Raw genomic sequence first — 24,986 nt, forward strand, 5'->3', positions numbered from 1 at the left:
GAAGTAAGTTGATGCTAATCAGTCTTCAGATTAGACTCGAATAGTCCGGCCTGCACCTCAGTTGCTGTGGTCATTATGCAGTGTTGGAAAACTTGCTGCCCGATTCTGTGCTTGTGGTGTCTTCATGGATTTTGATTTAATTTTTGTGGTTAGGTTTTCACGCAGTTGTGTTTGATGCCCCCTTGGTAACTGAGTGTGAGGAATTTGGAGTATCTGCCTTGTGCTGAAACCCTTTGTTTGTTTGTTTGGTGTCTTGCAGATTTTCCTCTGCTCCAAGATTCGCTGGACTTTGCCGAGGTGCCTGAGAGGATGCGACCGCCTGTCAGCTCAGGATTCTCCCCAGCCGCCCCCATGATAGACGGTAACACCCCACTGCCACCTTTTACAACAAAAACTCAGCTTTCCGATTTACCCCCTCACCCTGAGGACACTCTGATCAGTTTCAGGCACTGATACTTTGACTGAACATTTGCAACTAAACCAAATATCCTGACAGCCCAGCCCACTAATGGGGAGCATTAGTGCGAAATAGACGTGGGCTTTTTACAGCATTGGTGAAATAGGAGCAGGAATTTGGTCATTTAGCCCTTTGGGCCTGTTACATCATTCATGACTGATTTGTACCTTAACTGCATCCACCTGCCTTTGATCGTAAACCCTTGCCTAACAAAATAACCTATCAATCTCATTCTTGATGGTTTCATTTGATTCCCAGTATCCACAATCTCTTGGACGAGAGTGCTCCAGAATTGAACAAAGAAGTGTTTCACCCCTCTGTCTTCAGATTATGCATCCTATTTCTGCCTCCACCCTGCCCTGCCCTCTCCCACCCAACCAGGAGGTAAATTCCATTTGTTGCTCTTGCTATGCTTTGTGACCTTTTTAAGAGCTGTTTTTGACCTTCAGAGGTTGAGCAGGTCAGGGTGGAGCTCAGTGTTTCAGGGCAGCCACTTGCGGGCCAGGTTATTAAGGATGGGACAGGAGAGCTTCCTGCTCCTCGTCAAGAGGCTGTTCCACCCCAGGAACGAGAGTACTGTACTGTCCCCACTTCCTTATCTGTGCGTAACATCTCCCATCATCAACATACTGACTCTATACCTTGACTGTCGCTTCAGAAGGTGGGTGAGAGTCAACCACATAGCAACACAACTGGGTCAGCCTTTGTGAACTTCCTAAAGGAAATTAGTGACTTAGTTTATGAAACCTGTCAGTTTCTCCGTGTGCACAATGTTTTTTCCCTCTCTAGTGGCAGCCCATTATTTCATGGTGGGATAGTGACTTTTTGGATTAATATCTAGTATTTTATGTGCTCCATAACCTTGATAAGAACTTTTCAAAAGTAATTTGGTCAAAAACGCAATATCTCAGAAGCTGTGCCAATAATAAAGAACTTAGAGACATATTTTAGCAACATTTACAAAGAAGTGAATTAAATGAAGAATAAAGCGAAACGCTGTAGATGCTGGAAATCTGAAATGCAAACAGAAAATGCTGGAAAAAATCAGCAGGTCTGGCAGCCTGGAATGTTTTGAGTCAAATATGACTTCAGAACTGAAGTGGAATCTTACGGTGTCAAAACGTTAACTCTCTCCACAGATCATAGGATCCCTACAGTGCAGAAGGAGGCCATTCGGCCCATCAAGTCTGCACTGAATCTTCGGCAGAGCATCTCACCCAGGCCCTATCCCCATAACCCCCACATCCTGGGACACTAAGGGGCAATTTAGCATGGCCAATCAACCCAATCCGCACATCTTTGGACTGTGGGAGGAAATCGGAGCAGCTGGAGGAAACCTACGCAGACACGGGGAGAATGCACAGACAGTGACCCTAGGCTGGAATTGAACCCGGGTCCCTGGCACCGCGAGGCAGCAATGCTAACCACTGTGCCATCCATAATATTTTGCGTGGTAATTTAAAGGGCTGAGTTGTGCACGGTGAATTTCAGATTGCTGCGTATTTTGGAGCAGGCTTGTCCAAAGTACAGCCTACAGGCTGGATACGGCCTGCAAAGCCCCTCTATGCAGCACACCCCCACCCCACCAATCCCCATCAGAGGGGAGTTTCGATGGAAAATTCTGCACGGAGTTTCTCCGCCAATCATCCACCATTTCTCACCCTCTTTTGCTTCTGATAGGCAGACTAGTGAGCTTCTCAGCAGCAAGTGAGGGAGAGAAACAGTCTCTGTTTGGAGACTGATAAGCTTGCTGGAAACTAGGAATGTCTAGTCTGGAGAGCCAGACACGTCTGGCCCAGAGCAAAGTCAGGGCCTGGGAAAGAGACAGTGCTAGGGTGAGTGAGTGAGCGCGCGAGGGCATGAGATGCTGCTGGACTTGCTGAGTTTTTCCCGTACTTCCTGTTTTAAGTAAATGACAACTTTCTCAGTGCAATGGTCATGGAAGTTTTTTTTAAAAAAAACACCAACAAAGTGGGTTCAATTGATTTGTGGTGAAGCGCTGCATGTGGACTCTAACAGAGCTGCATGGGGCTCCACGGTTAAAGTTTGTGGTTGTGGGCCGACCTCTTGTGGCTGCAGAAATATAAATGTGTGCAGCTTCTGCCATCTGGTGGATTTCGCTTGCATGGCACTTCCATAACTCATGGTCTTTGCAGCAAGATGGGAGGTAGTGTGTTTCACTATCCTGGAGTCTGTTGTTGAATTGACCCCCATTGACAATACATTAAGTTTCAGATTGTGCTCTGCTTTTTCCTGGCATGAGAATACCAGGAGTGAGTCTCTGTGGTCTGCTTTTATAAATCATTATTTCTCTTTTTGGAAGGCAGCAACTTTTTCCCTGGTTAGAGTTCAGATGACTCTTCTATCCGTATCTGCCAAGAGAATCAGCATCTCAACAAAACTAATTGCGGTCCTGTTTGATGATGCTGCATATTATGTCAGGATTTGGTTAAACCCTGACTTATCACCCTGGGATCAGTTGTAACACTTCAGCTGCAAGCATCATGAGAATCTTGCCTCTCGGTGCCTCCATGATTCTGATTTCCCACCCCATGCTAGAGTAATGAAGCCAATTGTAACCCTCCCGTGGCCACCATGTGCAGAGATCAGCTAACGGAGACCAAGCATTGAACTTGAGATGATCTTGTATGGCCTGGTGTACTTTAGACCATGTATTTATCAAATAAGCCACCAGTGCGAGAAGGAGAGAGCTACTAACACGCTGCGATTCCCCTTGTATTCATGCTTCTGTCTAGCAGTCAGAAGTTGAAGAAATGGGCATTTGGAGTCACTGTTTCACATGCACAGCCTGCACACTGCAGTCTCTGGTGTTACTTTGTTATGAAAGTGGTTATGTTAAACTAGTTTGTCTCTGGGTGCCCTGTAACTAGCTGGGACTTTCTGAGGCAGAGTAAAGTGATTTGCTTGGCCCAGTCTCTCTGACATGTTTCTAATGTGACCCATGGTTCTCTTGAAAGCTGGCCAGGGGTTTTAAAAAGGAGAATTAATTTCTTGCGTCTTCAATCCTCTCTTCTGTAGGTTTGCGCACTACAGAATGGCTGGGCCGATCGCAGATCCTGAAGCGAGGACCTCTGACATATTACATTGATGGTGCTCACACAATAGGTAGTATAAAGGTATGTTGGCATTATCTAGCGCCTGGCCTCTTTATTAGCGTTATGGGTGTTGCTAGGAGTCTGTAGCACAGTGTTACGGTCTGAAACCCCACCCAGAGCCTTGTACAAAGGCTCTTGGACCAACTGCAGCACACTACACCGTAAGATCTGACCCTGTACACCCATTGGCCCACGTTTGGAGAATCTATTTTTAGAGGTTTATTGTAAGGACAGAGGGAAAACCTTGCTGCACTTGGGTCAGGCTTAATCCAATTTAAGATGCTGGAACATCGAGGTTTCCTTAGAGAGGAAAAGCTCATCCAAAGCTGATCTTTGTGATGGAGGTGATATGGGACCATAAGCCAAAATAATTGGGAGAGCTTTAGACTGAACATCGAAAGGACCCTGGTTCAATCCCGGGTTTCGGCGTGAGCCCACTTGCTGGCTTTCTCTGCTAATTGGCACGGCATTAGGGGCAGCACGGTGGCGCAGTGGTTAGCACTGCTGCCTCATAGCGCCAGGGACTCGGGTTCGATTCCCGGCTTGGGTCGCTGTCTGTGTGGAGTTTGCACATTCTCCCCGTGTCTGAATGGATTTCCTCCGGGTGCTCCGATTTCCTCCCACATTCTGAAAGATGTGCTGGTTAGGTCCATTGACCCGAACAGGTGTCAGAGTGTGGCGACTAGGGGAATTTCACAGTAACTTCATTGCGGTATTAATGTAAGCCTTGCTTGTGACAAATAAATTTCCTTTAAAATAAGAACATAAGAACATAAGAAATAGGAGCAGGAGTAGGCCATCTAGCCCCTCGAGCCTGCCCCGCCATTCAATAAGATCATGGCTGATCTGACGTGGATCAGTACCACTTACCTGCCTGATCCCCATAACCCTTAATTCCCTTACCGATCAGGAATCCATCCATCCGCGCTTTAAACATATTCAGCGAGGTAGCCTCCACCACCTCAGTGGGCAGAGAATTCCAGAGATTCACCACCCTCTGGGAGAAGAAGTTCCTCCTCAACTCTGTCTTAAACCGACCCCCCCTTTATTTTGAGGCTGTGTCCTCTAGTTTTAAGTACTAAGTGGAAAGAATCTCTCCGCCTCCACCCTATCCAGCCCCCGCATTATCTTATAAGTCTCCATAAGATCCCCCCTCATCCTTCTAAACTCCAACGAGTATAAACCCAATCTCCTCAGCCTCTCCTCATAATCCAAACCCCTCATCTCCGGTATCAACCTGGTGAACCTTCTCTGCACTCCCTCCAATGCCAATATATCCTTCCTCATATAAGGGGACCAATACTGCACACAGTATTCCAGCTGCGGCCTCACCAATGCCCTGTACAGGTGCATCAAGACATCCCTGCTTTTATATTCTATCCCCCTCGCGATATAGGCCAACATCCCATTTGCCTTCTTGATCACCTGTTGTACCTGCAGACTGGGCTTTTGCGTCTCATGCACAAGGACCCCCAGGTCCCTTTGCACGGTAGCATGTTTTAATTTGTTTCCATTTGAGATAGTAATCCCATTTGTTATTATTTCCTCCAAAGTGTATAACCTCGCATTTATCAACGTTATACTCCATTTGCCATATCCTCGCCCACTCACTCAACCTGTCCAAATCTCTCTGCAGATCTTCTCCGTCCTCCACACGATTCACTTTTCCACTTATCTTTGTGTCGTCTGCAAACTTCGTTACCCTACACGCCGTCCCCTCCTCCAGATCATCTATATAAATGGTAAATAGGAACAGGAGTAGGCTGTTCAGCCCCCCGAGCCTGCTCTGCCATTCGATAGGATCATGGCTGATCCAACATTCCTCATGCCCATTTTCCTGCCCTTTCTCCACACCCTTGATTCCCTTACTGATCAAAAATCTATCTGTCTTTAATATACACAAGGATTATGCCCTTGCTGGTTTGTTCTCGGGGTGTGAGCATTGACTCTGGTCTTGTTTTCAGGCCTGTGTCAAGTGGTTTCGGGAGCATTCGTCGAAGGAAGCAGAAGCTGCCAGGTGAGTACCTGTGGCTATGATTTGTTTTTATCAATCAGACTGTAGTGGAATACTGAGCCTGGGCACGTTACATCATAGCAGTTTCCTCCCACCCTGTCCCGGTAGCTTAGTGACTGCAAGCACTGCCTGGCATCTTACTGAATCAGAAAGGTCCCAGGCTCTCCCATGTCTGTGCTGAGTTAGTGAACCTCAGTTTGGGCAGCAGTTGGATGATAAAGTGATCTCTGTGCTGGATGAGGGGTGGAGTAGCGGGTGGTATTTGCAGGCTTAAGGGATGGTGGGTGAAGAAACGTTAATCGTGATTTTTGTTTCTGATCACCTTTCGGAGACTCCCGCTGGAGGCAGATGTGTAGTGGTTGGGTGAAAGACTTGAGGAACAGAACTGGGGTAGGAGGGGGAGAACGCCATTATGATTCATGGGGCTACAGGTGCATTCTGTCTGTCTTATTGCTTTTGTCAAATTCCACACTGTATAGACTTCCTCAGGTTTACTGACAAGTCTGCCTTCAATGGTTCAACCAGACACTCCACATTCATCACTGAGTCTGAGAGGAAGCTTTGTTCTAAGCTAAAGCTAAGATATCCTTTACAAAGGAAAATCTGAAATAAGAACATTCTGAAAATGCTCAGTGTATCTGTGGCAAGAGAAACACAGTTAAGCTTTCAGGTCGATGACCTTTAAGGCCGTAGACCTGACGTGTTAACTCTGCTGTTGTCTGAGCTGCTGAGTGTTTCCATAATTCTGTTTATGGAAGCATGACGACAAGAATTTTAGACAGTGCCCCAGAATGTGACAACCCAGACACAGCACCAACTCCTGGGAATATTCTGACACCATTTGGATTGACCCTGTCGACCCCCCCACCTCGAGCCAAACGTTTTCCCACTGTGATTATTTTGACAGCTGAACTCGCAGTGCTTGAACCATTGTTTTTTTCTTTAATAGTCGCTGATCTCGACGTCACTCTGTAGTCAAGAAAGGCAATCAAGAAAAATGTCAAGGCAGCAGTTGGTATCTGTGTACCAGTCTGGGGTCATTGACAAAGTGAGCCTGATAAAGAGGGTGGTTATAACGGCCGTTTGAGTAGCCTGATCCTATCCCCGTTTCTGTGTGCTAGTATTTCATTCCTCACTGCAATATGGGAAGGTGCAACACCACGTAAACAGTCTGAGCTTATCGGGTGAGGTAATGGGGGATACAGCCCAGATCTTGTTGAGAGGTTGTGGGGGGGTAATGAGACAGACCGCTCAGACTCTGGGTGAGGGGAGGGATGGGGGTGCGGGGGCGCAGCCCAGACCATGTCTGGAGTTGTGAGTAATGGGGCACATTCCCTCAAACTCCAGGAGGGAAGCTGCCAGTGTGGGATTGATATCATGGTGTCTGATTATTGAGCGGCTCTTTTCTTCTTGCAGAGGACCCGTGGTGCAGGTACTGCTGTTTAACACAACGGGGGAACGAGATGCTGCTGCTCTCCTTAAAGTGCTCATGGTAAGAATGGACTGCATAATGTATCCTGCACAACCCTCTATTTCCCAGGTCCCAATAATCCATCGGCCTCCATCCTAAATGTATTCAGTGGCTGAGCATCTATACCTCTCTGGGTAGAGGGTTCTTCTCCCCTCTTGAGTGAAAAAAATTTCTCCGTAGTCTTAAATGGCTAATTCCTTACTGTGAGACAGTGAAGTCCAGGACTCTCCAGCTCAGGGGAGCTCTCAGCATCTACCCAGCAAACCCTCCAAGAATTCTTCAAGGTTTTACCTCTCCAGAAAGGATAGGATAGGCTGGCAGTCGATCTCTCTTCACTGAACAGAGAGCCCTGTCATCCCAGGAATCAATCTGGATGTCACAAAAGTAGAAGCTTGCACTGTGCGGCAGATAGATTACTGAAACAGGGATAAAAATAACTTGTAATAGGAAAGACACACAGTTTTCTTTTCCTCTTCCTGTGTGTTGCCATTATATTTGGTCAGGTTTCATACGGTTTTTTAAAGGAAAGACTTGTATTGAGAGAGTGTTTTTCATGACCACAGGATGCATCAAAGTGCTTTACAGTCAGTGGATTACTTTTTAAAGTGTTGTCGCTGTTATACTGTAGGAAACACGGCAGCCCATTTGCACACAGCAAACTGCCCCAAACTGCAGCGTGATAATAACCACATTGTGTGTGATGTTGATATCAGTAAGACATCGAGGATAGCCTCCTCTTCAAAATCTGTTATGGGATTCTTCGCATCGACACCTCTGACAACGCGGCACTCCCTCAGTACTGAGCAAGGTTGTGTTCAAGCCTTGGAATCATAGAATCCCTAGAGTGCAGAAGGAGGCCATTCGGCCCATCGAGTCTGCACCGACCACAATCCCACCCAGACCCTATTCTCGTAACCCAACATATTTACCCTGCTAATCCCCCTGACGGGTCAATTTAGCACGGCCAATCAACCTAACCCGCACATCTTTGCACTGTGGGAGGAAACCGGAGTGGGACTTGAACCTGGAACCTTGCGATTCAGAGGAGAGAGTGCTACCAACTGAGCCATGGCTGGCTTTCAGTTTTGGTTGCCGTCCTTCCAACAAAGTGGACAGGGAACACAAGAGAATGATGCTGAGGAATTGGATGACACACTGGCCTTCAGATCCATGATGTGGAGATGCCGGCGTTGGACTGGGGTAAACACAGTAAGAAGTTTAACAACACCAGGTTAAAGTCCAACAGGTTTATTTGGTAGCAAAAGCCACCCTTTTGCTACCAAATAAACCTGTTGGACTTTAACCTGGTGTTGTTAAACTTCTTACTTCAGATCCAGCACAGACCAAGAAGATAAAACTGAATGAAATGTTTCATTAGAATGAGTTTAAGCTGCCCTAGTGAGCTGGAGCCCGCAGCAGAAAACTGCCAGTGCTTTTGGTGTTCATTGCTAATGTCATTTAAATGAGAAATATGAAAAGTATCTCACTGACTAGTAGTGAGTGCTTCCCTGAGGCTGAGGTTAACAGGTTTAATTGAATTTAACTAATCGGGAAGAACTCACATTGTTAGTGTACCTGCACGAGTATATGCAACAAGGATAGGACAAGGTCATCAAGAGACACCTGTCCCCATTCATCCAGTGCCGATGAAACCACAGACACCGTTTACCCATTCAACAACCACACCATTCATTCCAGGGATTGTGAATATATATTTCGAGGGATGTTGGTGATCAGTCATTGAGTACATTCAAAAATGAACAATGGATTTGGGATACTATGGAGAATTGCAAGATGTGGGAATGGTTTAGGCAAGTGAAATTGAGTTTTAAGTTCTGCCACAGTTTTATTGAATGGAAGAGGAGGCTTGAGGGGCCATGTGACCTAATTAGTTCCAATTTTCTTGGAGAGACGCAACACAACTCAAGAATTTTAATTCTGTACTTGTTACCTCTTCCTAATGTAAGCAATACTGCGTTATTCACCTGACACTCTATCCAGGACCACCCCAATTCTCGAGGGAGTGATTTTTGTGTTTCTTGCACAACAGCAGAAAAAGCCAATTCGTGTTGACTTTTGCAGATCCATTCAGTGAAATGTAAATCACATTTAATTACTTTCTGTCCAGTTACTGTAACTTTATTTGCCTGTCTAACAGGAAAGGTGATGAAACATAGAAAATAGGAGCAGTGGTAGCTTATTATAAGCCTTTCTCCTTTTGTAATTGTTTTACTGGTGTCCGTTGAAGGTTCTGAGCTTGTGCAGGCTTTGGTGGGCTTTTCAGCCTGCAAGGGGGTGACCTGTGAGCGAGACCTGTTTTACTAGTACTCCTGTTTTCGTACATATTACTGTTATTGTTAAACTTTGTTATTTATATAATGAAGTTCCTTCTTTTAAACAATGCATTTGACCACCTTGGTTAAGTACGCTACCTTATTTTGGTCAAGTCACAAGTACATGCAACAAGGAGAGGACAAGATCATCAAAAGTCCCCTCTCATCAAATTCTCTACCCCAGAGGGATGTTATTGCTCAGTCGTTGAGTATGTTCAAGAATGAACAATGGATTTTGGATACTAATGGGGATTGCAGGATATGGGAGAAGTTCATGCAAGTGGAATTGAGTTAGAAGTCACCACATCGTCTTGATGACGAAGAGAAAACAGCAAGAAAAGAAAAGGTTTTTCAGTGTTCAGCGCGACAACATGAGTTGCACACAATGAATGAGCAGCTAGTTTTCATCGTGAGTTTGACAGCTTTTCCAGTTAGCAGCAGCATGGCTATGTTCAGGATGGTTGGCGAGTTCAATGAGCGAAGCGAGCACCGGGCTGAATACATGGAGAAGGTGCAGCATTTCTTTTTAGCAAGTGGAATAGAAGATGAGGTGAAGCAGCTCTCTATTCTCCTGTGTGTGTGTGTTCATGTGTGCGCGTGTTTACGTACGTGTGTGTGTACGTGCAAGTTGATGAGGAATCTGGCTATGCCTCAGAAACCATAATAAAGTTTATTTATTAATCACAAGTAGGCTTACATTCACTGCAATGAAGTTACTGTGAAAATCCCCTAGTTGCCGCCTGTTCGGGTACACTGTGGGAGAATTTAGCATGGCCAATCTACCTAACCTGCACATCTTTGGACTGTGGGAAGAAACCGGAGCACCAGGAGGAAATCCACACAGACACGGGGAGAATGCGCAAACTCCACACAGACAGTGACCCAAGCCAGGAATCGAACCTGGGTCCCTGGCGTTGAGGCAGCAGTGCCAACCACTGTCACCATGCCGCCCCAGGGGAGATTTAATTTGCAGATTTAGTTGCTCTGGTCCAGAATCACCATAAGCAGAAGCTCTCGGTGATTGTTCAAAGATTCAAATTTCATAGCAACTTTCGGAAAGCAGGTAAATTGGTAGCTAACCTTGTGGCAGAATTGTGCCAGCTTTCAGAACACTTGGAGCAGTTTTATAAGATCAGAGGCTGGTCTGCATTAGCAAGGACAGCATTCAGCACCAGTTTTAATAAGGCTTTAAAACTGACTTTTAATAAGGCTCTAGAAATTCCACAGGGCATGGAAATGGCTGCCAGTAATGCTAAATTATTCAGAGGCTCAGGCAATGACAGACTCTCCAGAGAGAGGGCACTGATGGGCCCCAGAAGAAGGGCACCAAAAGACCTTTTTTGTTGCAATGAGAAGTCCCCTGAAAGTTTTAGCAATAACCCACAAGCAAACGATAAACAAAGTCAGAAAGTAAGACCAGCCACAGCAGAAGAAGTAAGAGTGAAGATAACAAAAACAGTTGGATGAAAAATGTGGAAGTAGTTAGGAAATCTGCTGAGTGCAGTGAGAAACAGTGTAACGTTCACCAACAAGCAGTGAAGGAACTGGAGTTAGAATGTGAAAGTGTGAATAAATGTTAAAAAGGGTTGAGAGAAAAAGCACAAGCAGACTCAGCAACAGAGGTCATAGCACAGAATCCCTACAGTACAGAAGGAGACCATTCGGCCCATTGAGTCTGCACCAACAACAATCCCACCCTATCCCCGTAACCCCACATATTTACCCTAATCCCCCCGAAACTAGGGTCATTTTAGCCTGGCCAATGCACCTAACCTGCACATCTTTTGACTGTGGGAGGAAACCGGAGCACCCGGAGGAAACCCATGCAGACACAGGGAGAACGCGCAGACTCCGCACAGACAGTGACCTAAGCTGAGAATCGAACCCGGGTTCCTGCCGCTGTGAGGCAACAGTGCTAATCACTGTGCCGGCGCATGGAACTTGAAGAGCCAGGGAAATCCCATGTCATGGGTTTCGTGATCGGTGAGAGAACTGCTTGTTTCGGAGTGAAGTGCCTCCAGGATTTGATCCATGGCGCTCATGTAGGACATTCTGTGTCATCTAGTGCAAGAGTAACTGTGCTGTTGAAGCAGAAGTTAAAGCAGGGCTATCGTTTACTAGAGCTATTATTGGGAATTCTCGAGAGATCCAAACTACCAGCTGTGTGGAAAACATGAATGAGCCGGAGAAATTGGCATTCTGCAGAGAGACAGGAACTGTCCAGCGTTTGAGGGCGCTGTGGAGGATGTAACAATGGACAAATCCAAAGAGAGAACGCAACTGTTGAGCAAGTTAACAATTCAGGAGAATTGGCTAATAAAAAAGGCAGGAAGAAATGGCGAACGTAGAAATAGAGGTGGTTTCAACTACAACAAAAGGAATGGGTCAGTTCTCTGAAAATGTGCAAAGCATGGGAAGGGAGAGCTTGTTATCGAATGTTGTTGGAAGGGAATGATGGATTCACCTTGGAAGCAACACAGAAATGGATAAACTGAATGGATTGCGAAAGCAGAGCACTGGACTAAAGAATGATTGTGATTCTCTGTCGCCGAGGAAGTGACCCTGACAGACAAAAAAAAAGCTGCAGTGGTTTGAAGAAGAACTTCGATGTAATCAGTGACTTGAGTGTTAAGCTGGCGTGAAATATCAGTCAATTGGAAATTTCTTGCAAAAAGCTCGAAATCATGTGTTGAAATGCTGGATTAAGAGTAGAATAGCGCGTGCTAAGAAAGACCTGAAGTTTCAGAAACTAGGAGCTATTGAACATAGAGGAATCACCAAAAAGAATTAAAGCTCCAGAGAAGACATGGAATGAGCTGCCGGATAAAGTGGTAAATGCAGGGTCACTTTTAACATTTTAAGAAAAACTTGGACGGGTTCATGGATGAGAGGGGTGTGGAGGGATATGGTCCAAGTGCAGGTCAGTGGGACTAGGCAAAAAATGGTTTGGCACAGACAAGAAGGGCCAAAAGGCCTGTTTCTGAGCTGTAATTTTCTATGGTTCTATAAAAACAAGGTGATATGACTAACAACGAACTTTTAAAAAAAGGTTGCATAAGTTGACAAAATGAGGCCGAGAGAAAGGACAACTTGATGAGACAATGCAAAATAAAGCTGAGTTGGAACAAATTCAGAAACGGGTTGCAGACCGTATTCGCTGCAGTGAACTCTGGGGCCAGCTAAAATTGTCAGTTCATCTGAAGGTACATCAGATGTAAATGAGAAGAGTTATTAACATTTGGAGATGGAGCTGGAACGGGTTCAAGCCAAACTGCAACTGGTGAAGACAGAGTACAGGAGAAGGAAGCAGATGCATTGAATAAAGGACAATTTGGGTCGAAGCAGAAAATTGGTTGATACGAAGATGAAAGGAAGAGATTGATAAATTAAGCCACTCGGCTGAAAGAGATGTGCAGAGGGATCTGGACATCTATGGTCTTTTTGTTTTGGGCGGCATGGTGGCACAGTGGTTAGCACTGCTGCCTCACAGCGCCAGGGACCTGGGTTCAATTCCCAGCTTGGGTCACTGTCCGTGTGCAGTTTGCACATTCTCTCCATGTCTGCGTGGGTTTCCTCCGGGTGCTCTGGTTTTCTCCCACAGTCCGAAAGATGTGCTGGTTAGGTTGATTGGCCATGCTAAATTGCCCCTTAGCGACTAGCTAGGGTAAATATGTGGGGTTATGGGGATAGGACCTGGGTGGGATTGTGGTTGGTGCAGACTCGATGGGCTGAATTACCTCCTTCTGTACTGTAGGATTCTGTAATTCAAAGCAGCAATTTGGGCAGAGCAGGAAATGGAGATTGCCAGAACAAGATTGCTGAAATGGTCACACTAATAGAAATGCTCACGAACCAGTATTATAACCTGGTCAATGGAAAACATGCCGAATAGAAATGCTAGGAAGAGAACAAAATTTATCATACGACATAAATATCAGAAATAAAATACCATGACTATTTCCTTCAAGTGACAAGCCAAGATTGTGAAGAAGCTGTCAAGACATAAGACCGTGTTGTATTGTGATGATGGTACCGGCATGCATTGCAAAGTAAGGTGCTTGACAAGAGAAAAGGATCAGTGGTGGATTGGAGAGTGATATCACCCCCAGAGTAAAGCATGTAGTCCTTGGTCAGTGCACAGTCTAGGATAGAACCCGGAAAGCAGCAAGCCTGTATAGGAGAATCCCATACAAAACTATATTTGGAACTGTTCGTAGTTGAAGCTTTGTAGAAGAAACGTTATGTTAAATGCGAGCCTCGAAATCCCTCCATTCAACAACTGCTACACCAATTTACAAATGTCTAACTTGTGTGTACAGTATTTATTTAGAATGCGGGTTGAGTAAATCAAGATTGGAGATTGTATAAAAAGGTTAAAGGGTTAGGGATGTTGTGCATGTGGTGTCTCTCTCTTTAAGACAGTACAGCAGAAGAGAGCCACCTGACTTCAACCAATGTGACCCTAGCGTGAGTGATCACCCCAGAGGGTGGAGTCCCCTCTCAGGCAAAATGATCTGTCGGCCATGTTGGTTAACATCATAAAAACTGGAGCCCAACAGCTGCCACTGCTGTACCTAGTTTCCCTTATCAATAATGCTAGAGTACCACAAAATAACAGATTATTTCTGTGAAAGTTGAAGTTGTGAATGATGTGCAGAGTCTAAATTGTTTCCTGTGTGTAACAATTAGCAGTCGGAAGCTCCTCATATTCTAGATTATACAGTAAGTGATAAACTGGACAGTATTAATGTTGAGTCCCTAGTTCCGCTGGGGTTTAGAGAGTAGTTTAGAGAGATTGAAAGATATAAAATCCTGAGGAGTCCTGTCAGGGTTGATGTGGAGAGACTGTTTCCTTTTGTGGGAGAATCTAGTACGAGGGGCCCTCGTTTTAAAAATACGGGCTTCTGTATTTAGGACAGAAATAAGGAAGAATATTTTGAGAGTCATTGGAACTCTGCTTCCACCACCTTTTTGAGGAAGAGAGTCTTTGAATATTTTTAAGGCAGAGCTATATAGATTCTTGACGAGCAAAAGGGTGAACATTTATCGGGTAGGTGGAAATGTGAAGTTGAGATTGCAATCAGATCAGCCATACATGATCTTATTGAATGGCAGAGCAGGCTCGAGGGGCTGAATGGCCGTCTCCAGTTCCAAATTCACATGTTTCATTAATCCTTTCTTCTGTGATGTCTCCCATATTTCCTTTGAAAAGTATTTATCTTTTTAAGTGGAGAAACTTGCAGTGTGGAAAAACGCTGAGCCCTAATGTCCTCTGCCACAGAATTGTGTGGTACGGAGTATTGTTGCCCGAGCAGGAAAGCTCAGCAGCGGTTTCTGGCTCCTGCGTTGACACTCTATCCCCTTTCCCAAATAGTCCGCGTCAGATGATGCCACCCTGGATGCAGGTACATGGAACACAGAGGGAGGGAAAGGGTGAGTTTGCGTGAGATAATGTTGTGTCACAAAGGATAGAAGCTCGAGGAAAAGCTAAGTGATGAAAGAAGATGCTTGAAGTAAATGCTGAGTCAGTCAATGAAAGTGACGGCATCTTTAATGTAACCCTTTCCTCTCCTGTTCTGGTTGAATTCCTGATATCACACAGCCCTGATGATCAGAGCCTTTCCTGCAGCTAATAAAATAACCTGATGTGTGGTTTCTTCCAGCCTTGTCAGTTTGATTTTGCGGTTTTCTGCCCCAATCTCTTGGACGTAGCACAGAACCTTAACGCTGGTAAGTGCAATTCTGGTAAATCACTTCCTTTGAAACATGGACTGTCTTTTCTTTAAAAAAGTGTAACTTTATTAGCATGATGTGGAGATGCCGGCGTCGGACTGGGGTTGTAGAATTCGTTTTTTGGAAGTCGGGTCAAAAACTGAAGAGACACAGGTTTCTCCGAAAGCTGCCTTTATTGCATCGGAGGGAGAGATCGCTAGACCATGCACATCCAGCATGGGTTCGTGAGTCTCTGTCCGACTTACAAAACAGTTTTTCAGTTATACACGACAGAGATACATCCACATAATTCTGTTAGCCAATAGGGGTGTAGCTGTATTGTTACATTTTGATTAGATTACTTTCAAGAACAAAAACGCGATAGCCACATAATGACATGGCTATCAAAGTTTCTGATTAGATTAATTTCAAGGACAAAAGACAATAGCCACGTAATGACAGGGCTATTAAAGTTTCTGATTAGATTACTTTCAAAGACAAAAGGCCAATCGATAAGGCCCTGCCCTCCGAAGCCAGAACCACAATTACCTATCAGCAGTTTCTTTAACGTGATCATTAGTTTCGCTTGTCGCCCTCGCCTCAGGCCCTCTCCAAAACCAGTTTATCCCTCAACTGATTTCTAGTTACACATCCCAATTTTAACCCTTTCCTCTTCTCAATCTATCTTATACACATTCTCAAGGTGGGCACAGTAAGAAGCCTCACAACACCAGGTTAAAGTCCAACAGGTTTATTTGGAATCACGAGCTTTCTAAGCAGTGCTCCTTCATCAGATGAGTGGAGAGGTAGGCTCACAAACAGGGCATATATAGGCAAAGACACAATTGCAAGATAATGGTTGGAATGCAATTGTGTCTTTGCCTATATATGCCCTGTTTGTGAACCTACCTCTGCACTCATCTGATGAAGAAGCAGTGCTCCGAAAGCTCGTGATTCCAAATAAACCTGTTGGACTTTAACCTGGTGTTGTGAGGCTTCTTACTGTAACCTTATAGGGTTTCAGTTGACTGCTCAGTGTGTCAGTGGTCTAATTAGAGACATATTGAACCTTAGAGCAGCGTTTCCCTAACTTCTCCGGCCACAGCCCTCCCAAGAGTACTGATGTCACCCCTGAGAAACATTCCTTATAGAGAGCCCCCCCTCCCCCCAACTCGTCCAATCAGAGGCTGGCTTCCCAGTGCCATGGCTGCTAATAGACTGACTAGGGTGCCTATGAGTAACCACTATTGTGAAAACTGAATTTGATTGGACAAACTGGAAGGACTTTGAACTTTTCTCAAATTTAAGATTGCTGGACTACTGCGGAACGATGGTAGTCATGAGGTGGAGATGCCGGAGAGCAGATATCCACTCCATCTGACGAAGGAGCAGCGCTCCGAAAGCTAATGGCATTTGCTACCAAATAAACCTGTTGGACTTTAACCTGGTGTTGTTAAAACTCTTACTACTGCGGAACCCCAGGGTTCTATGGAACCCAATTTGCGGAACACTGTCTTAGAACATTTGGAAGCCCCCTCTGCCTGAGAGAATCAGCGAAAGATGGTAGACCAACGCGCTGACGCATGGAAATATCTGATCTATCTTTTGAACAGAATGTAATTCACTTTGAGAAACAAATTGGGTGCACTAACATCTGATTAATAAATACTCTTTGCCCCATGATGTCTGGTACCATTTCATAGAGAGAGAGCTTCTTGAGTAACAAGAGGTGAAAGGTTATCGGGGTAAACGCAAGATTACAATTGGGTCAGCCGTGATATTGAATGGTGGAGCGGACTCAATGGGCCGAGTGGCCTACTCCTGCTTCTAATTCGTACATTCACGTGAATGTACGAAAGGTTTCTCGCCATCTTGCTTAAATAAGCAACCCCTTATTTTTAAATAGTGGCCGATAATTCTAGATTCCGTGGTGCATAAGCACAGGCGGTTGGGCTGTATGATCTATTTGTGTGCTGTAAATATTATGAAAATAGAAAATGTACAATCTCTCTCTGCACAGGGTGACTGTGGCACAGTACCAGTGTAGTGTTGAGGCACTATTTTAGTAGAGGGACAATGCAGAGAAGTGGTTTCCAAATGTTTTAGGTCTGGATTTTATTATTGACTCAAGTTTTGTGACGATTTGCAACTGGAGCCACAGGAGTTTAAATTTTGTGTTTAGTCTTGAGGTAAACTTCAGTCACCTTTTTAAAATCCTGGCATGAATTCCTAGTAACTGATTCAACCATCAGTTTGGTTCAGTTGGTAGAATTCCCAACTCTTTAGTTTAGCGGCTTGTGGACTCGGAAGTTACTTGATTTGTGCTTATGGTATCAAGGTTGACAGCAGTTCGCAATGAAATAGAGTCAGATTATTGGAGGAGACGTTAAACTGAAGTTGTGTCCTGTCAAATAACTGAAGTGCACACTACATTTCCAATGGTCCCGTTTAAAGAATAGGGACTTTGTTCCCAGTGTCTAACTCACCAGAATAAAATTAACCAGCCATCCATCACAATGCAGTGCTCTGCATCTGACCTGTTTGTTACACGCGGAGTATGCGATGCTGGCATTGTGTCTCGATCTGTGAACTCTGGCATCCTTTATATCGAGAAAGCAGGACCAGGTTAATGATTTGGATGATCAGCCATGATCTTAATGATCATATGGGTGGCAAAGTGGCACAGTGATTAGCATGGCTGCTTCACAGCGCCAGGGCCCTGGGTTCAATTCCCATCTCGGGTCACTGTATGTGTGGGGTTTGCACGTTCTCCCGGCGTTTGCGTGGGTTTCCTCCGGGTGCTCCAGTTTCCTCCCACAGTCCAAAGATGTGCGGGTTAGGCGGATTGCCCATGGTAAATTGCCCTTGGTGTCAGTGGGATTAGCAGGGTAAATACATGGGGTTATGGGGATGGGGTCATTGTCAATGCAGATTCGATGGGCCCACTCCTGCATTGTAGGGATTCTATGAATGTGGAGCAGGCTCAAAGAGCTGAATGGGCTACTTCTGTTTTCTATATTTTTATGAGCACAAAAGATTGGCAAGAGAAAAACTGTTGACTTAGGTTTGACACGCAAGACTTTGTTTTCGCAGATCAGAAAAATTACACTGTGTCCCTGGAGAACATGTTGAGTCGTTGCCTTGACAACCATCATGCCTGGTGTAAACTTACAGAAGTGAGGCGTGACAATTTATGGAACCTTCCAGGCAGCACCCTGGAGGACCCGACCGCATTAGTTAAGAAGGGTGATTTGGATGAAGAAATGCTACTGTTGCGTGAACCGGAAGGTGAGCAGATAGTTACCCGTACCCTCGTCTTCCCTTGCATCAACAATGCCCTGCAGTGGATAACACAAGGACGTGACCCTGACCTCCAGCTCTCGGTGGCTAATCCTCTCAATGTACATCTGGCAGGAGCTGCAACGCTGAAGGAAGCTGCCACCGTACAGATCCTGATCACAGGAAGCCTTCATCTTGTGGGCGGGTGCCTGAAACTTCTTGACCAGTCCTTGTCTCAGTAAAAACTGCATCCCTCCCTCCCTCCCCCGACCTTGCCATAAGGATTAGGTGAGGTAGGGGATTGGTTTCTGGGTCTGCGAAGTTATCTGCTGTACCCAACTATGTTCTAATACCAAGTACCTTGACATAAAAGTTGTGTTGACTGAGTGGAATCTTGCCTTACACTTTGTTAGGAGGTAGATACCAGTCATGGGGATAATCCCAGAACATAGATTTTTCAGGAACGTTTTGCGAGTGAAGTGTAGATTTGGCTTTTAAGCCTAATAGTGAGTAATGGTTAAATTTTTGCACATTAATTATTTTTTTAAAAGTCTTAATTTTTATGGGTCTTAAACAAACAAACTGGAAAGTAAGCTGGGTGCAGTTTGGTGGAGTGGGACATTTCCCTTTGTAATCATAGAAACCCTACAGTGCAGAAGGAGGCCTTTTGGCCCATCGAGCCTGCACCAACAACAATCCCACCTAGGCCCTATCTCTGTAATCCCACCTATTTACCCCACTAGCCTCTCTAACCTACGCATCCTGGGACACTATGAGGGGCAATTTAGCATGGCCAATGTACCTAACCCGCACATCTTTGGAGTGTGGGAGGAAACCGGAGCACCCAGAGGAACCCACGCAGACACGGGGAGAATGTGCAAACTCCACACAGACAGTGACCCAAGCCGGGAATTGTACCCGGGTCCCTGGAGCTGTGAGGCAGCAGTGCTAACCACTGTGCCGCCCATTTTTTAAAAGAAAAAAAAGGTCCGCTTTGTAATCATAGAAACCCTTTGTCGCTGCTATGGCTGAGAATAGAGCATACTTGAAACAGCCTGACCTCTGATCATCCTACCTGCCTTTCGTTCTGAGGAGTGCAGCAACAATCGGAAGTCAATACGTGAGAAATTGCAGTGCTTCCCTGTGCACTTTGTGTCTGTCTGCTTTTCCACTTTTATTTCAAACATATCCAAAAGAAAACATTTTGTAAAACAATCAATCAGTGAAAAGTCACCCAGCACAATGTGAAGAAATTAATAAACACTACCTGCACTGCCTATCAGTTCAGCTTCAGGATGAGGGAGTAATAGCTTTTATTGACAGCCTTAATGGCATCTTCCATATAAAGTGGAGTTTGGCTCGCTGCTGGATAAAGTCAGTGCACAAAGGGCAGCACAGTGGTTGGCACTGCTGCCTCACAGCGCCAGGGACCCAGGTTCGATTCCGGCCTCAGGTCACTGTCTGTGCGGAGTTTGCACGTTCTCTCCGTGTGGGTTTCCTCCAGGTGTTCCGGTTTCCTCCCAGTCCAAAGATGTGCGGGTAAGGTTGATTGGCCATGTTAAATTGCCCCTTGGTGTCCAAAGATGTGTAGATTAGGGCAATTAGCAGGGTAAGTACGTGGAGTTATGGGGATGGGGCCTGGGGAGGATGCTCTGCTGGAGAGTCAGTGCAGACTTGATGGGCCGAATGGCCTCCTGCACTATGGATTTGATGAAAGCTGGATGGGCAGGAGATGACCCACAGTCTGGCTGTCATTTGTAGCAGTTTCACCAGCAAGGATCTGTGGAGCTAGGATCGGAAAACAGTCAACCTGCAGAGACGATGCTTGAAGCCAGGGCAAAGGTATTTGCACAGTTTTCCCCATCACTACAAAGATGGGCGGGCTCTTAATCGTGGAAGTAAATCTGTCCTTACGGTTCTTATCTCACTAACCCTATAGAAAGGATACTATATATTTTTAAAATTCCTTCTAGTTCCAACCCATCCATTCATTAGCTAAGAGGCTGACTGAAGAGATTCCCAGCCTGATGTTTAGCTGATTAGTCCTGTGCTTAGCACCATATGAAAAAGAAACACTGGTAAAGACCACCTGGTCGATCAGCCTGTCCCACAGTTATATTGCCTTCTGTATCAAGAGAAAAACACACCCTATGCAAATGGATTCATTTCTCTTGGACATAAGTAAGGGGAAAAATATCAAAAACCAAGCCAATTAGGTAGAAATATATTTCCCGCTATTGTGTAGTCAGCAACGCACCAAGGCTCCTTCAACAGCACCTTCCAAACCTACGACTTCTACCATCTAGAAAGGCCAGAGCAGCAGATATCTGGAAACACCACCAGCATAGAAATCATAGAAACCCTACAGTGCAGAAGGAGGCCATTCGGCCCATCGAGTCTGCACCGACCACAATCCCACCCAGGCCCTACCCCCACATATTTACCCACGAATCCCTCTAACCCACGCATCTCAGGACTCTAGGGCAATTTTTAACCTGGCCAATCAACCTAACCCACACATCTTTGGACTGTGGGAGGAAACTGGAGCACCCGGAGGAAACCCACGCAGACACGGGGAGAATGTGCAAACTCCACACAGACAGTGACCCAAGCTGAGAATCAAACCCAGGTCCCTGGAGCTGTGAAGCAGTAGTGCTAACCACTGTGCTACCGTGCCGCCCATGTTCCCCTACGAACCACACACCAGTCTGACTTAGAAATGTATTGCCGTTTCTTCACTGTCACTGGTTCAAAATCCTGGAACTCCCTCCCTAACAGCACTGTGGGTGTACCTATATCGCAAGGACTGCAGCGGGTTCAGAAAAGTGGCTCACCACCACCACCTCGAGGGCTATTGGGGATGGGCAGTAAATGCTGCTCTAGCCAGCGATGCCCACATCCCACAAACAAATAAAATGGGTCCCCAGCATGCTGCATTAGTGTGGACATGTGAACCTGACATTGTGGGACACCAATGTCTGTAAGTGGTTCGAGAGCAAGATTGAAGGGGTGATTTGAAGACAAGTCACCAAGGATTGCTCTTGTGCACCATCTAGTGGTTAGCCACGAAATGGCATTGCTGGGACCCTGAAGTGATTACCTTGGATCTTTCACTGTGGTAATGTTACAGAGCTTACATGATCTGTTGTTTTTTAAAAGAATGTTTTTAAATGAAGAGCCAAAGTTTACATGTACTTAAACAAGACCCTCTTTCCCTTTTGTGAAATTGCATGTTCCCAGCCCAAAACCTCTTGAGACAGAGCATGCTGTTCAAAGACTCTACTGGCAGTGCCGAGCATTATCTTTTGGTTATTGCATAGCTCATTAATGATGACTTTGTTTTTTTATTCCATGTTTATTTTGTATTTTAACAAGAGCCTCTTATTCAGATTGTGTTTTCAGAAAATTTTAGTTTTCCCTTCGCTAAGGTGGATTGGTGATGCTAATTTGCCCCTTAGTACCCAAAGATGTGTAGGTTAGGTGGATCGGCCATGGTAAATGCACAGGGTTAAGGGGATACGGAAGGGTAAAATGCTCTTTTGGAGAGTCGGTGTAAACTGATGGGCCAAATGCCCTACTTCTGCATTGTAGAGATTCTATTAGAGTAATCTTGTGCAAGTTCCCATCTCTGATTCCTTCCAGTACAATTGACTCTTGACAGTCACACTGGGGATTCAACAAGCGAAGGCCCATATCACAAAAACTGGGAAAAACAGGAGACATCTGGTGGAGGAACTGCCATTCATATCGTAGCCAACTGTCAAGTAGCCTTGAGTTGGGGCTCCAAGACATTTCGGTGATTTGAGAATAATAACATTAATGGAATGGTAAAGTCAGGAAAAGATCCATGCAGTTGATGACCTGATCTCCAGAATAAGTAGCTTTGTGCATACTTTAATCGTATAAGTAGACTGTATAAAACCTCTGGCTGTCACTGGCTGCTGATGAGAAATGTCACTTCTTTCTAAAGACAAACAGCTTTAGTAAGTGATTTTAAGTAGCAACCGTTTCCTGTTTATTTGAACGATTTAAGGGCAGCTGTCAAACTCCTAATTCACTTCGTGGGAAAACAGCACCAATTTTATGCTGAATTAGATCTGGAACTGCTGTGAGTGATCTGACGGATTCACTCAGAACGGATGATGTTAAACCCCTATGTCTTTTCTGTGAGCACAAAGTCTGATCAAACAATTCTAAGCCGCATTGCCATTACTTTTCCATATAACATGCACCAGTTACAAGGAAAACAAAGTCTCTCATAACTAGATTATACATGATCTTTTTTTTTAAGATAACCCATTAATTCAATTTCTCTCATGTAACATGAAACATTTACAACTGGAAATATGCTCAGAATTCCATTTTTGTATGAATTAAATGTGAATGGTCAATTTGGTAATTTGCACAAAGCTGATTCACATTAGATCTGTCGGATTAAATACCATGATCATCAGAAAATGTGCTGTAATTCTTAATTGCCAAGAAAAAAAATTAAGCCACAGTTAGTGGTTTTCCCGATCAGCTACACTGCTCCAAATTTCCACACCTGGCTATTTCTCTGCTTTGTTGCTTTTTGTACTTCAAAACTAGGAACAACCTTTGAGTCGATATTTTTGGTGCCCTGAAAAGTTTTAAAGTGATATGAATTGAATGATGCCAGTGAAAAGCTAGCAGAAGATCTCTACCGCGGGGGCCCCGTCTGAATGATTATCATGCAAGAATGGGGAGTGGTGGTGGGAGAGGAGGAGTAATCTTAAATGCTGTAAGCATTTCCTCTTTTTGAAAAGTATTAAATGTCAGTTAAGACCGATAGTTTTCCTCTTTAAGAATCTCGCGGGCAGGATTGCTGCCTTCCGATTTCTTGTACATTTCTTTCTTTTTGAAATTTGGAGCAGTGGCATCGAGAATTTCAGAAAATTAATTTCTGCTCAGTGGGTTTCTAACAGAAGATTTTTAATTTATTTTTGCATTTTTACTTTAAGTAATAACTTGATTTTCTACTGACAGTTGATCCAAATGAATCAACAAATTTAATGCATTATCAGATTGATAACTTAAAATGGTGCCTGTAAAGTAACTGGTTTGAATAATTTCAAACTTAATGATAACTGAAAAAGTAACTCAATTTATTGCAAAGTTTTGGCGATTTTGCTGTAAGTTATGTTAGTTTATTGTACTATTTGTGGAAATGTGCATTAAAGGACTTTTTTTTTCCATGTTGCCTCCAAGCAAATCAGTGCATGTTGATTTGAATTCAGTGGATCTTTACCATAAGAATATCCGAAAAGGAATCGACTGCTGTGGTCCTGGGTTTCCTTCCTATCTCCAACACTCACCGTTTTGGCTTTCACAAAATTACAAAAACACCCATTTTGTTCATTGTCTTACTTATCTGCTAGTTTCCTCAATCTTTTTGGCAGTTGTAACAAGCTGCTCCCCACAAGCCCCATGATGTGTCATTTGGGTAGCGGTACCACTCAACTGATGGTTCTGTAATTAGTAACTTGCTGCATTTATGTCACTATCGTACCCTAGAAAGGGTGTGTCTACATAATGCAGACACAATTGCTCCTTTAGTCACCTGATTCAGGTATGATTACACAATTTAAGAACTTTGACATGCCCCCCCCCCCCCCCCCCCCCGCCCAAAGAAAAACTTGACATACTGATTTGTAGCTTTGCTATTTTGTTCCAGTTTTGCTCTGAGACTTGCACTGAGCCCTCATTCTGTCTCTTTTCCCCTCCCCCAAGTGCTACAGTCAGTGTGGCAAGTGGTTGGCACTGCTGCCTCTCAGCGCCAGGGACCCAGCTTCGATTCCCGGTTTGGGTCACTGCCTGTGTGGTGTTTGCACGTTCTCCCTATGTCTGTGTGGATTTCCTCTGGGTGCTCCGGTTTCTTCCCACAATCCGAAAGACTTGTAGGTTAGGTGCATTGGCCATGCTAAATTCTCCCCCAGTGTCCCTGAACAGGTGCCAAAGTGTGGTGACGGGGGGATTTTCATAGTAACTTCATTGCATGGTGAATGTAAGACTACTTGTGATTAATAAATAAACTTTATTTTAGTTGAACATATTCCTACATGCTGGCTCCGACCCAACCCCCAACATGCTCAGGATAACTCTAGACATGGTACAGCATTCTTTAGCAGTATGTGAAAATGGAATAAGGCAGCAACGGCCGTGGCCACCACCTCCAAGAAGAAGGGGGTTATGTTCCTGGATGGGTTTTCACCTGGCATTTGCAGATCTGCCTTCTGTCTCTTCTGGGATGACTTCCCATTCTTTGTGAAAATTTTATTTACTTTCAGCCCCATTGCAAACTCCATCCCCCTCCCTGGCAACTTTGAGAAACTGAATCAGTTGTTTGCAACCTTGGTGTTGCTTGACCCATTTAAAGGGTCCAACCACAAATCTGCCTTTGCTTGAGGCTGCCCTTGTTTCAACTCATCAGCTGCTGAAATCCTCATCTCTGCCGTTGTCACCTCTGACAACAGTGCAAGTGAGGCTCGGAACAGGGAGATTCTACAGTTGAACGCGTGGCTAAAGGACTGGTGCAAGAGGGAGGGTTTTAAATTCATAGATAACTGGGAAATCTTCAAGTCAG

At 44.8% G+C, this 24,986-nt stretch overlaps 1 protein-coding gene across 1 annotated transcript in view; it reads left to right on the top strand.

The window, feature by feature from the left end:
• fpgs (folylpolyglutamate synthase) overlaps positions 1-23,836 on the top strand; it is a 46,639-nt gene extending 22,803 nt beyond the window's left edge. The window contains exons 11-16 of the mRNA XM_078226369.1: positions 260-361; positions 3,497-3,594; positions 5,538-5,590; positions 7,004-7,079; positions 15,055-15,121; positions 18,197-23,836. Coding sequence (XP_078082495.1) covers positions 260-361; positions 3,497-3,594; positions 5,538-5,590; positions 7,004-7,079; positions 15,055-15,121; positions 18,197-18,624 — 824 coding nt within the window. The 3' untranslated portion in view covers positions 18,625-23,836. The remainder of the gene's footprint in view (positions 1-259; positions 362-3,496; positions 3,595-5,537; positions 5,591-7,003; positions 7,080-15,054; positions 15,122-18,196) is intronic.
• Positions 23,837-24,986: the final 1,150 nt, after the last annotated feature.

The sequence above is a fragment of the Mustelus asterias genome, chromosome 13, assembly GCF_964213995.1.
Source record: "Mustelus asterias chromosome 13, sMusAst1.hap1.1, whole genome shotgun sequence".
In the NCBI taxonomy this organism is placed as follows: Eukaryota; Metazoa; Chordata; class Chondrichthyes; order Carcharhiniformes; family Triakidae; genus Mustelus; species Mustelus asterias.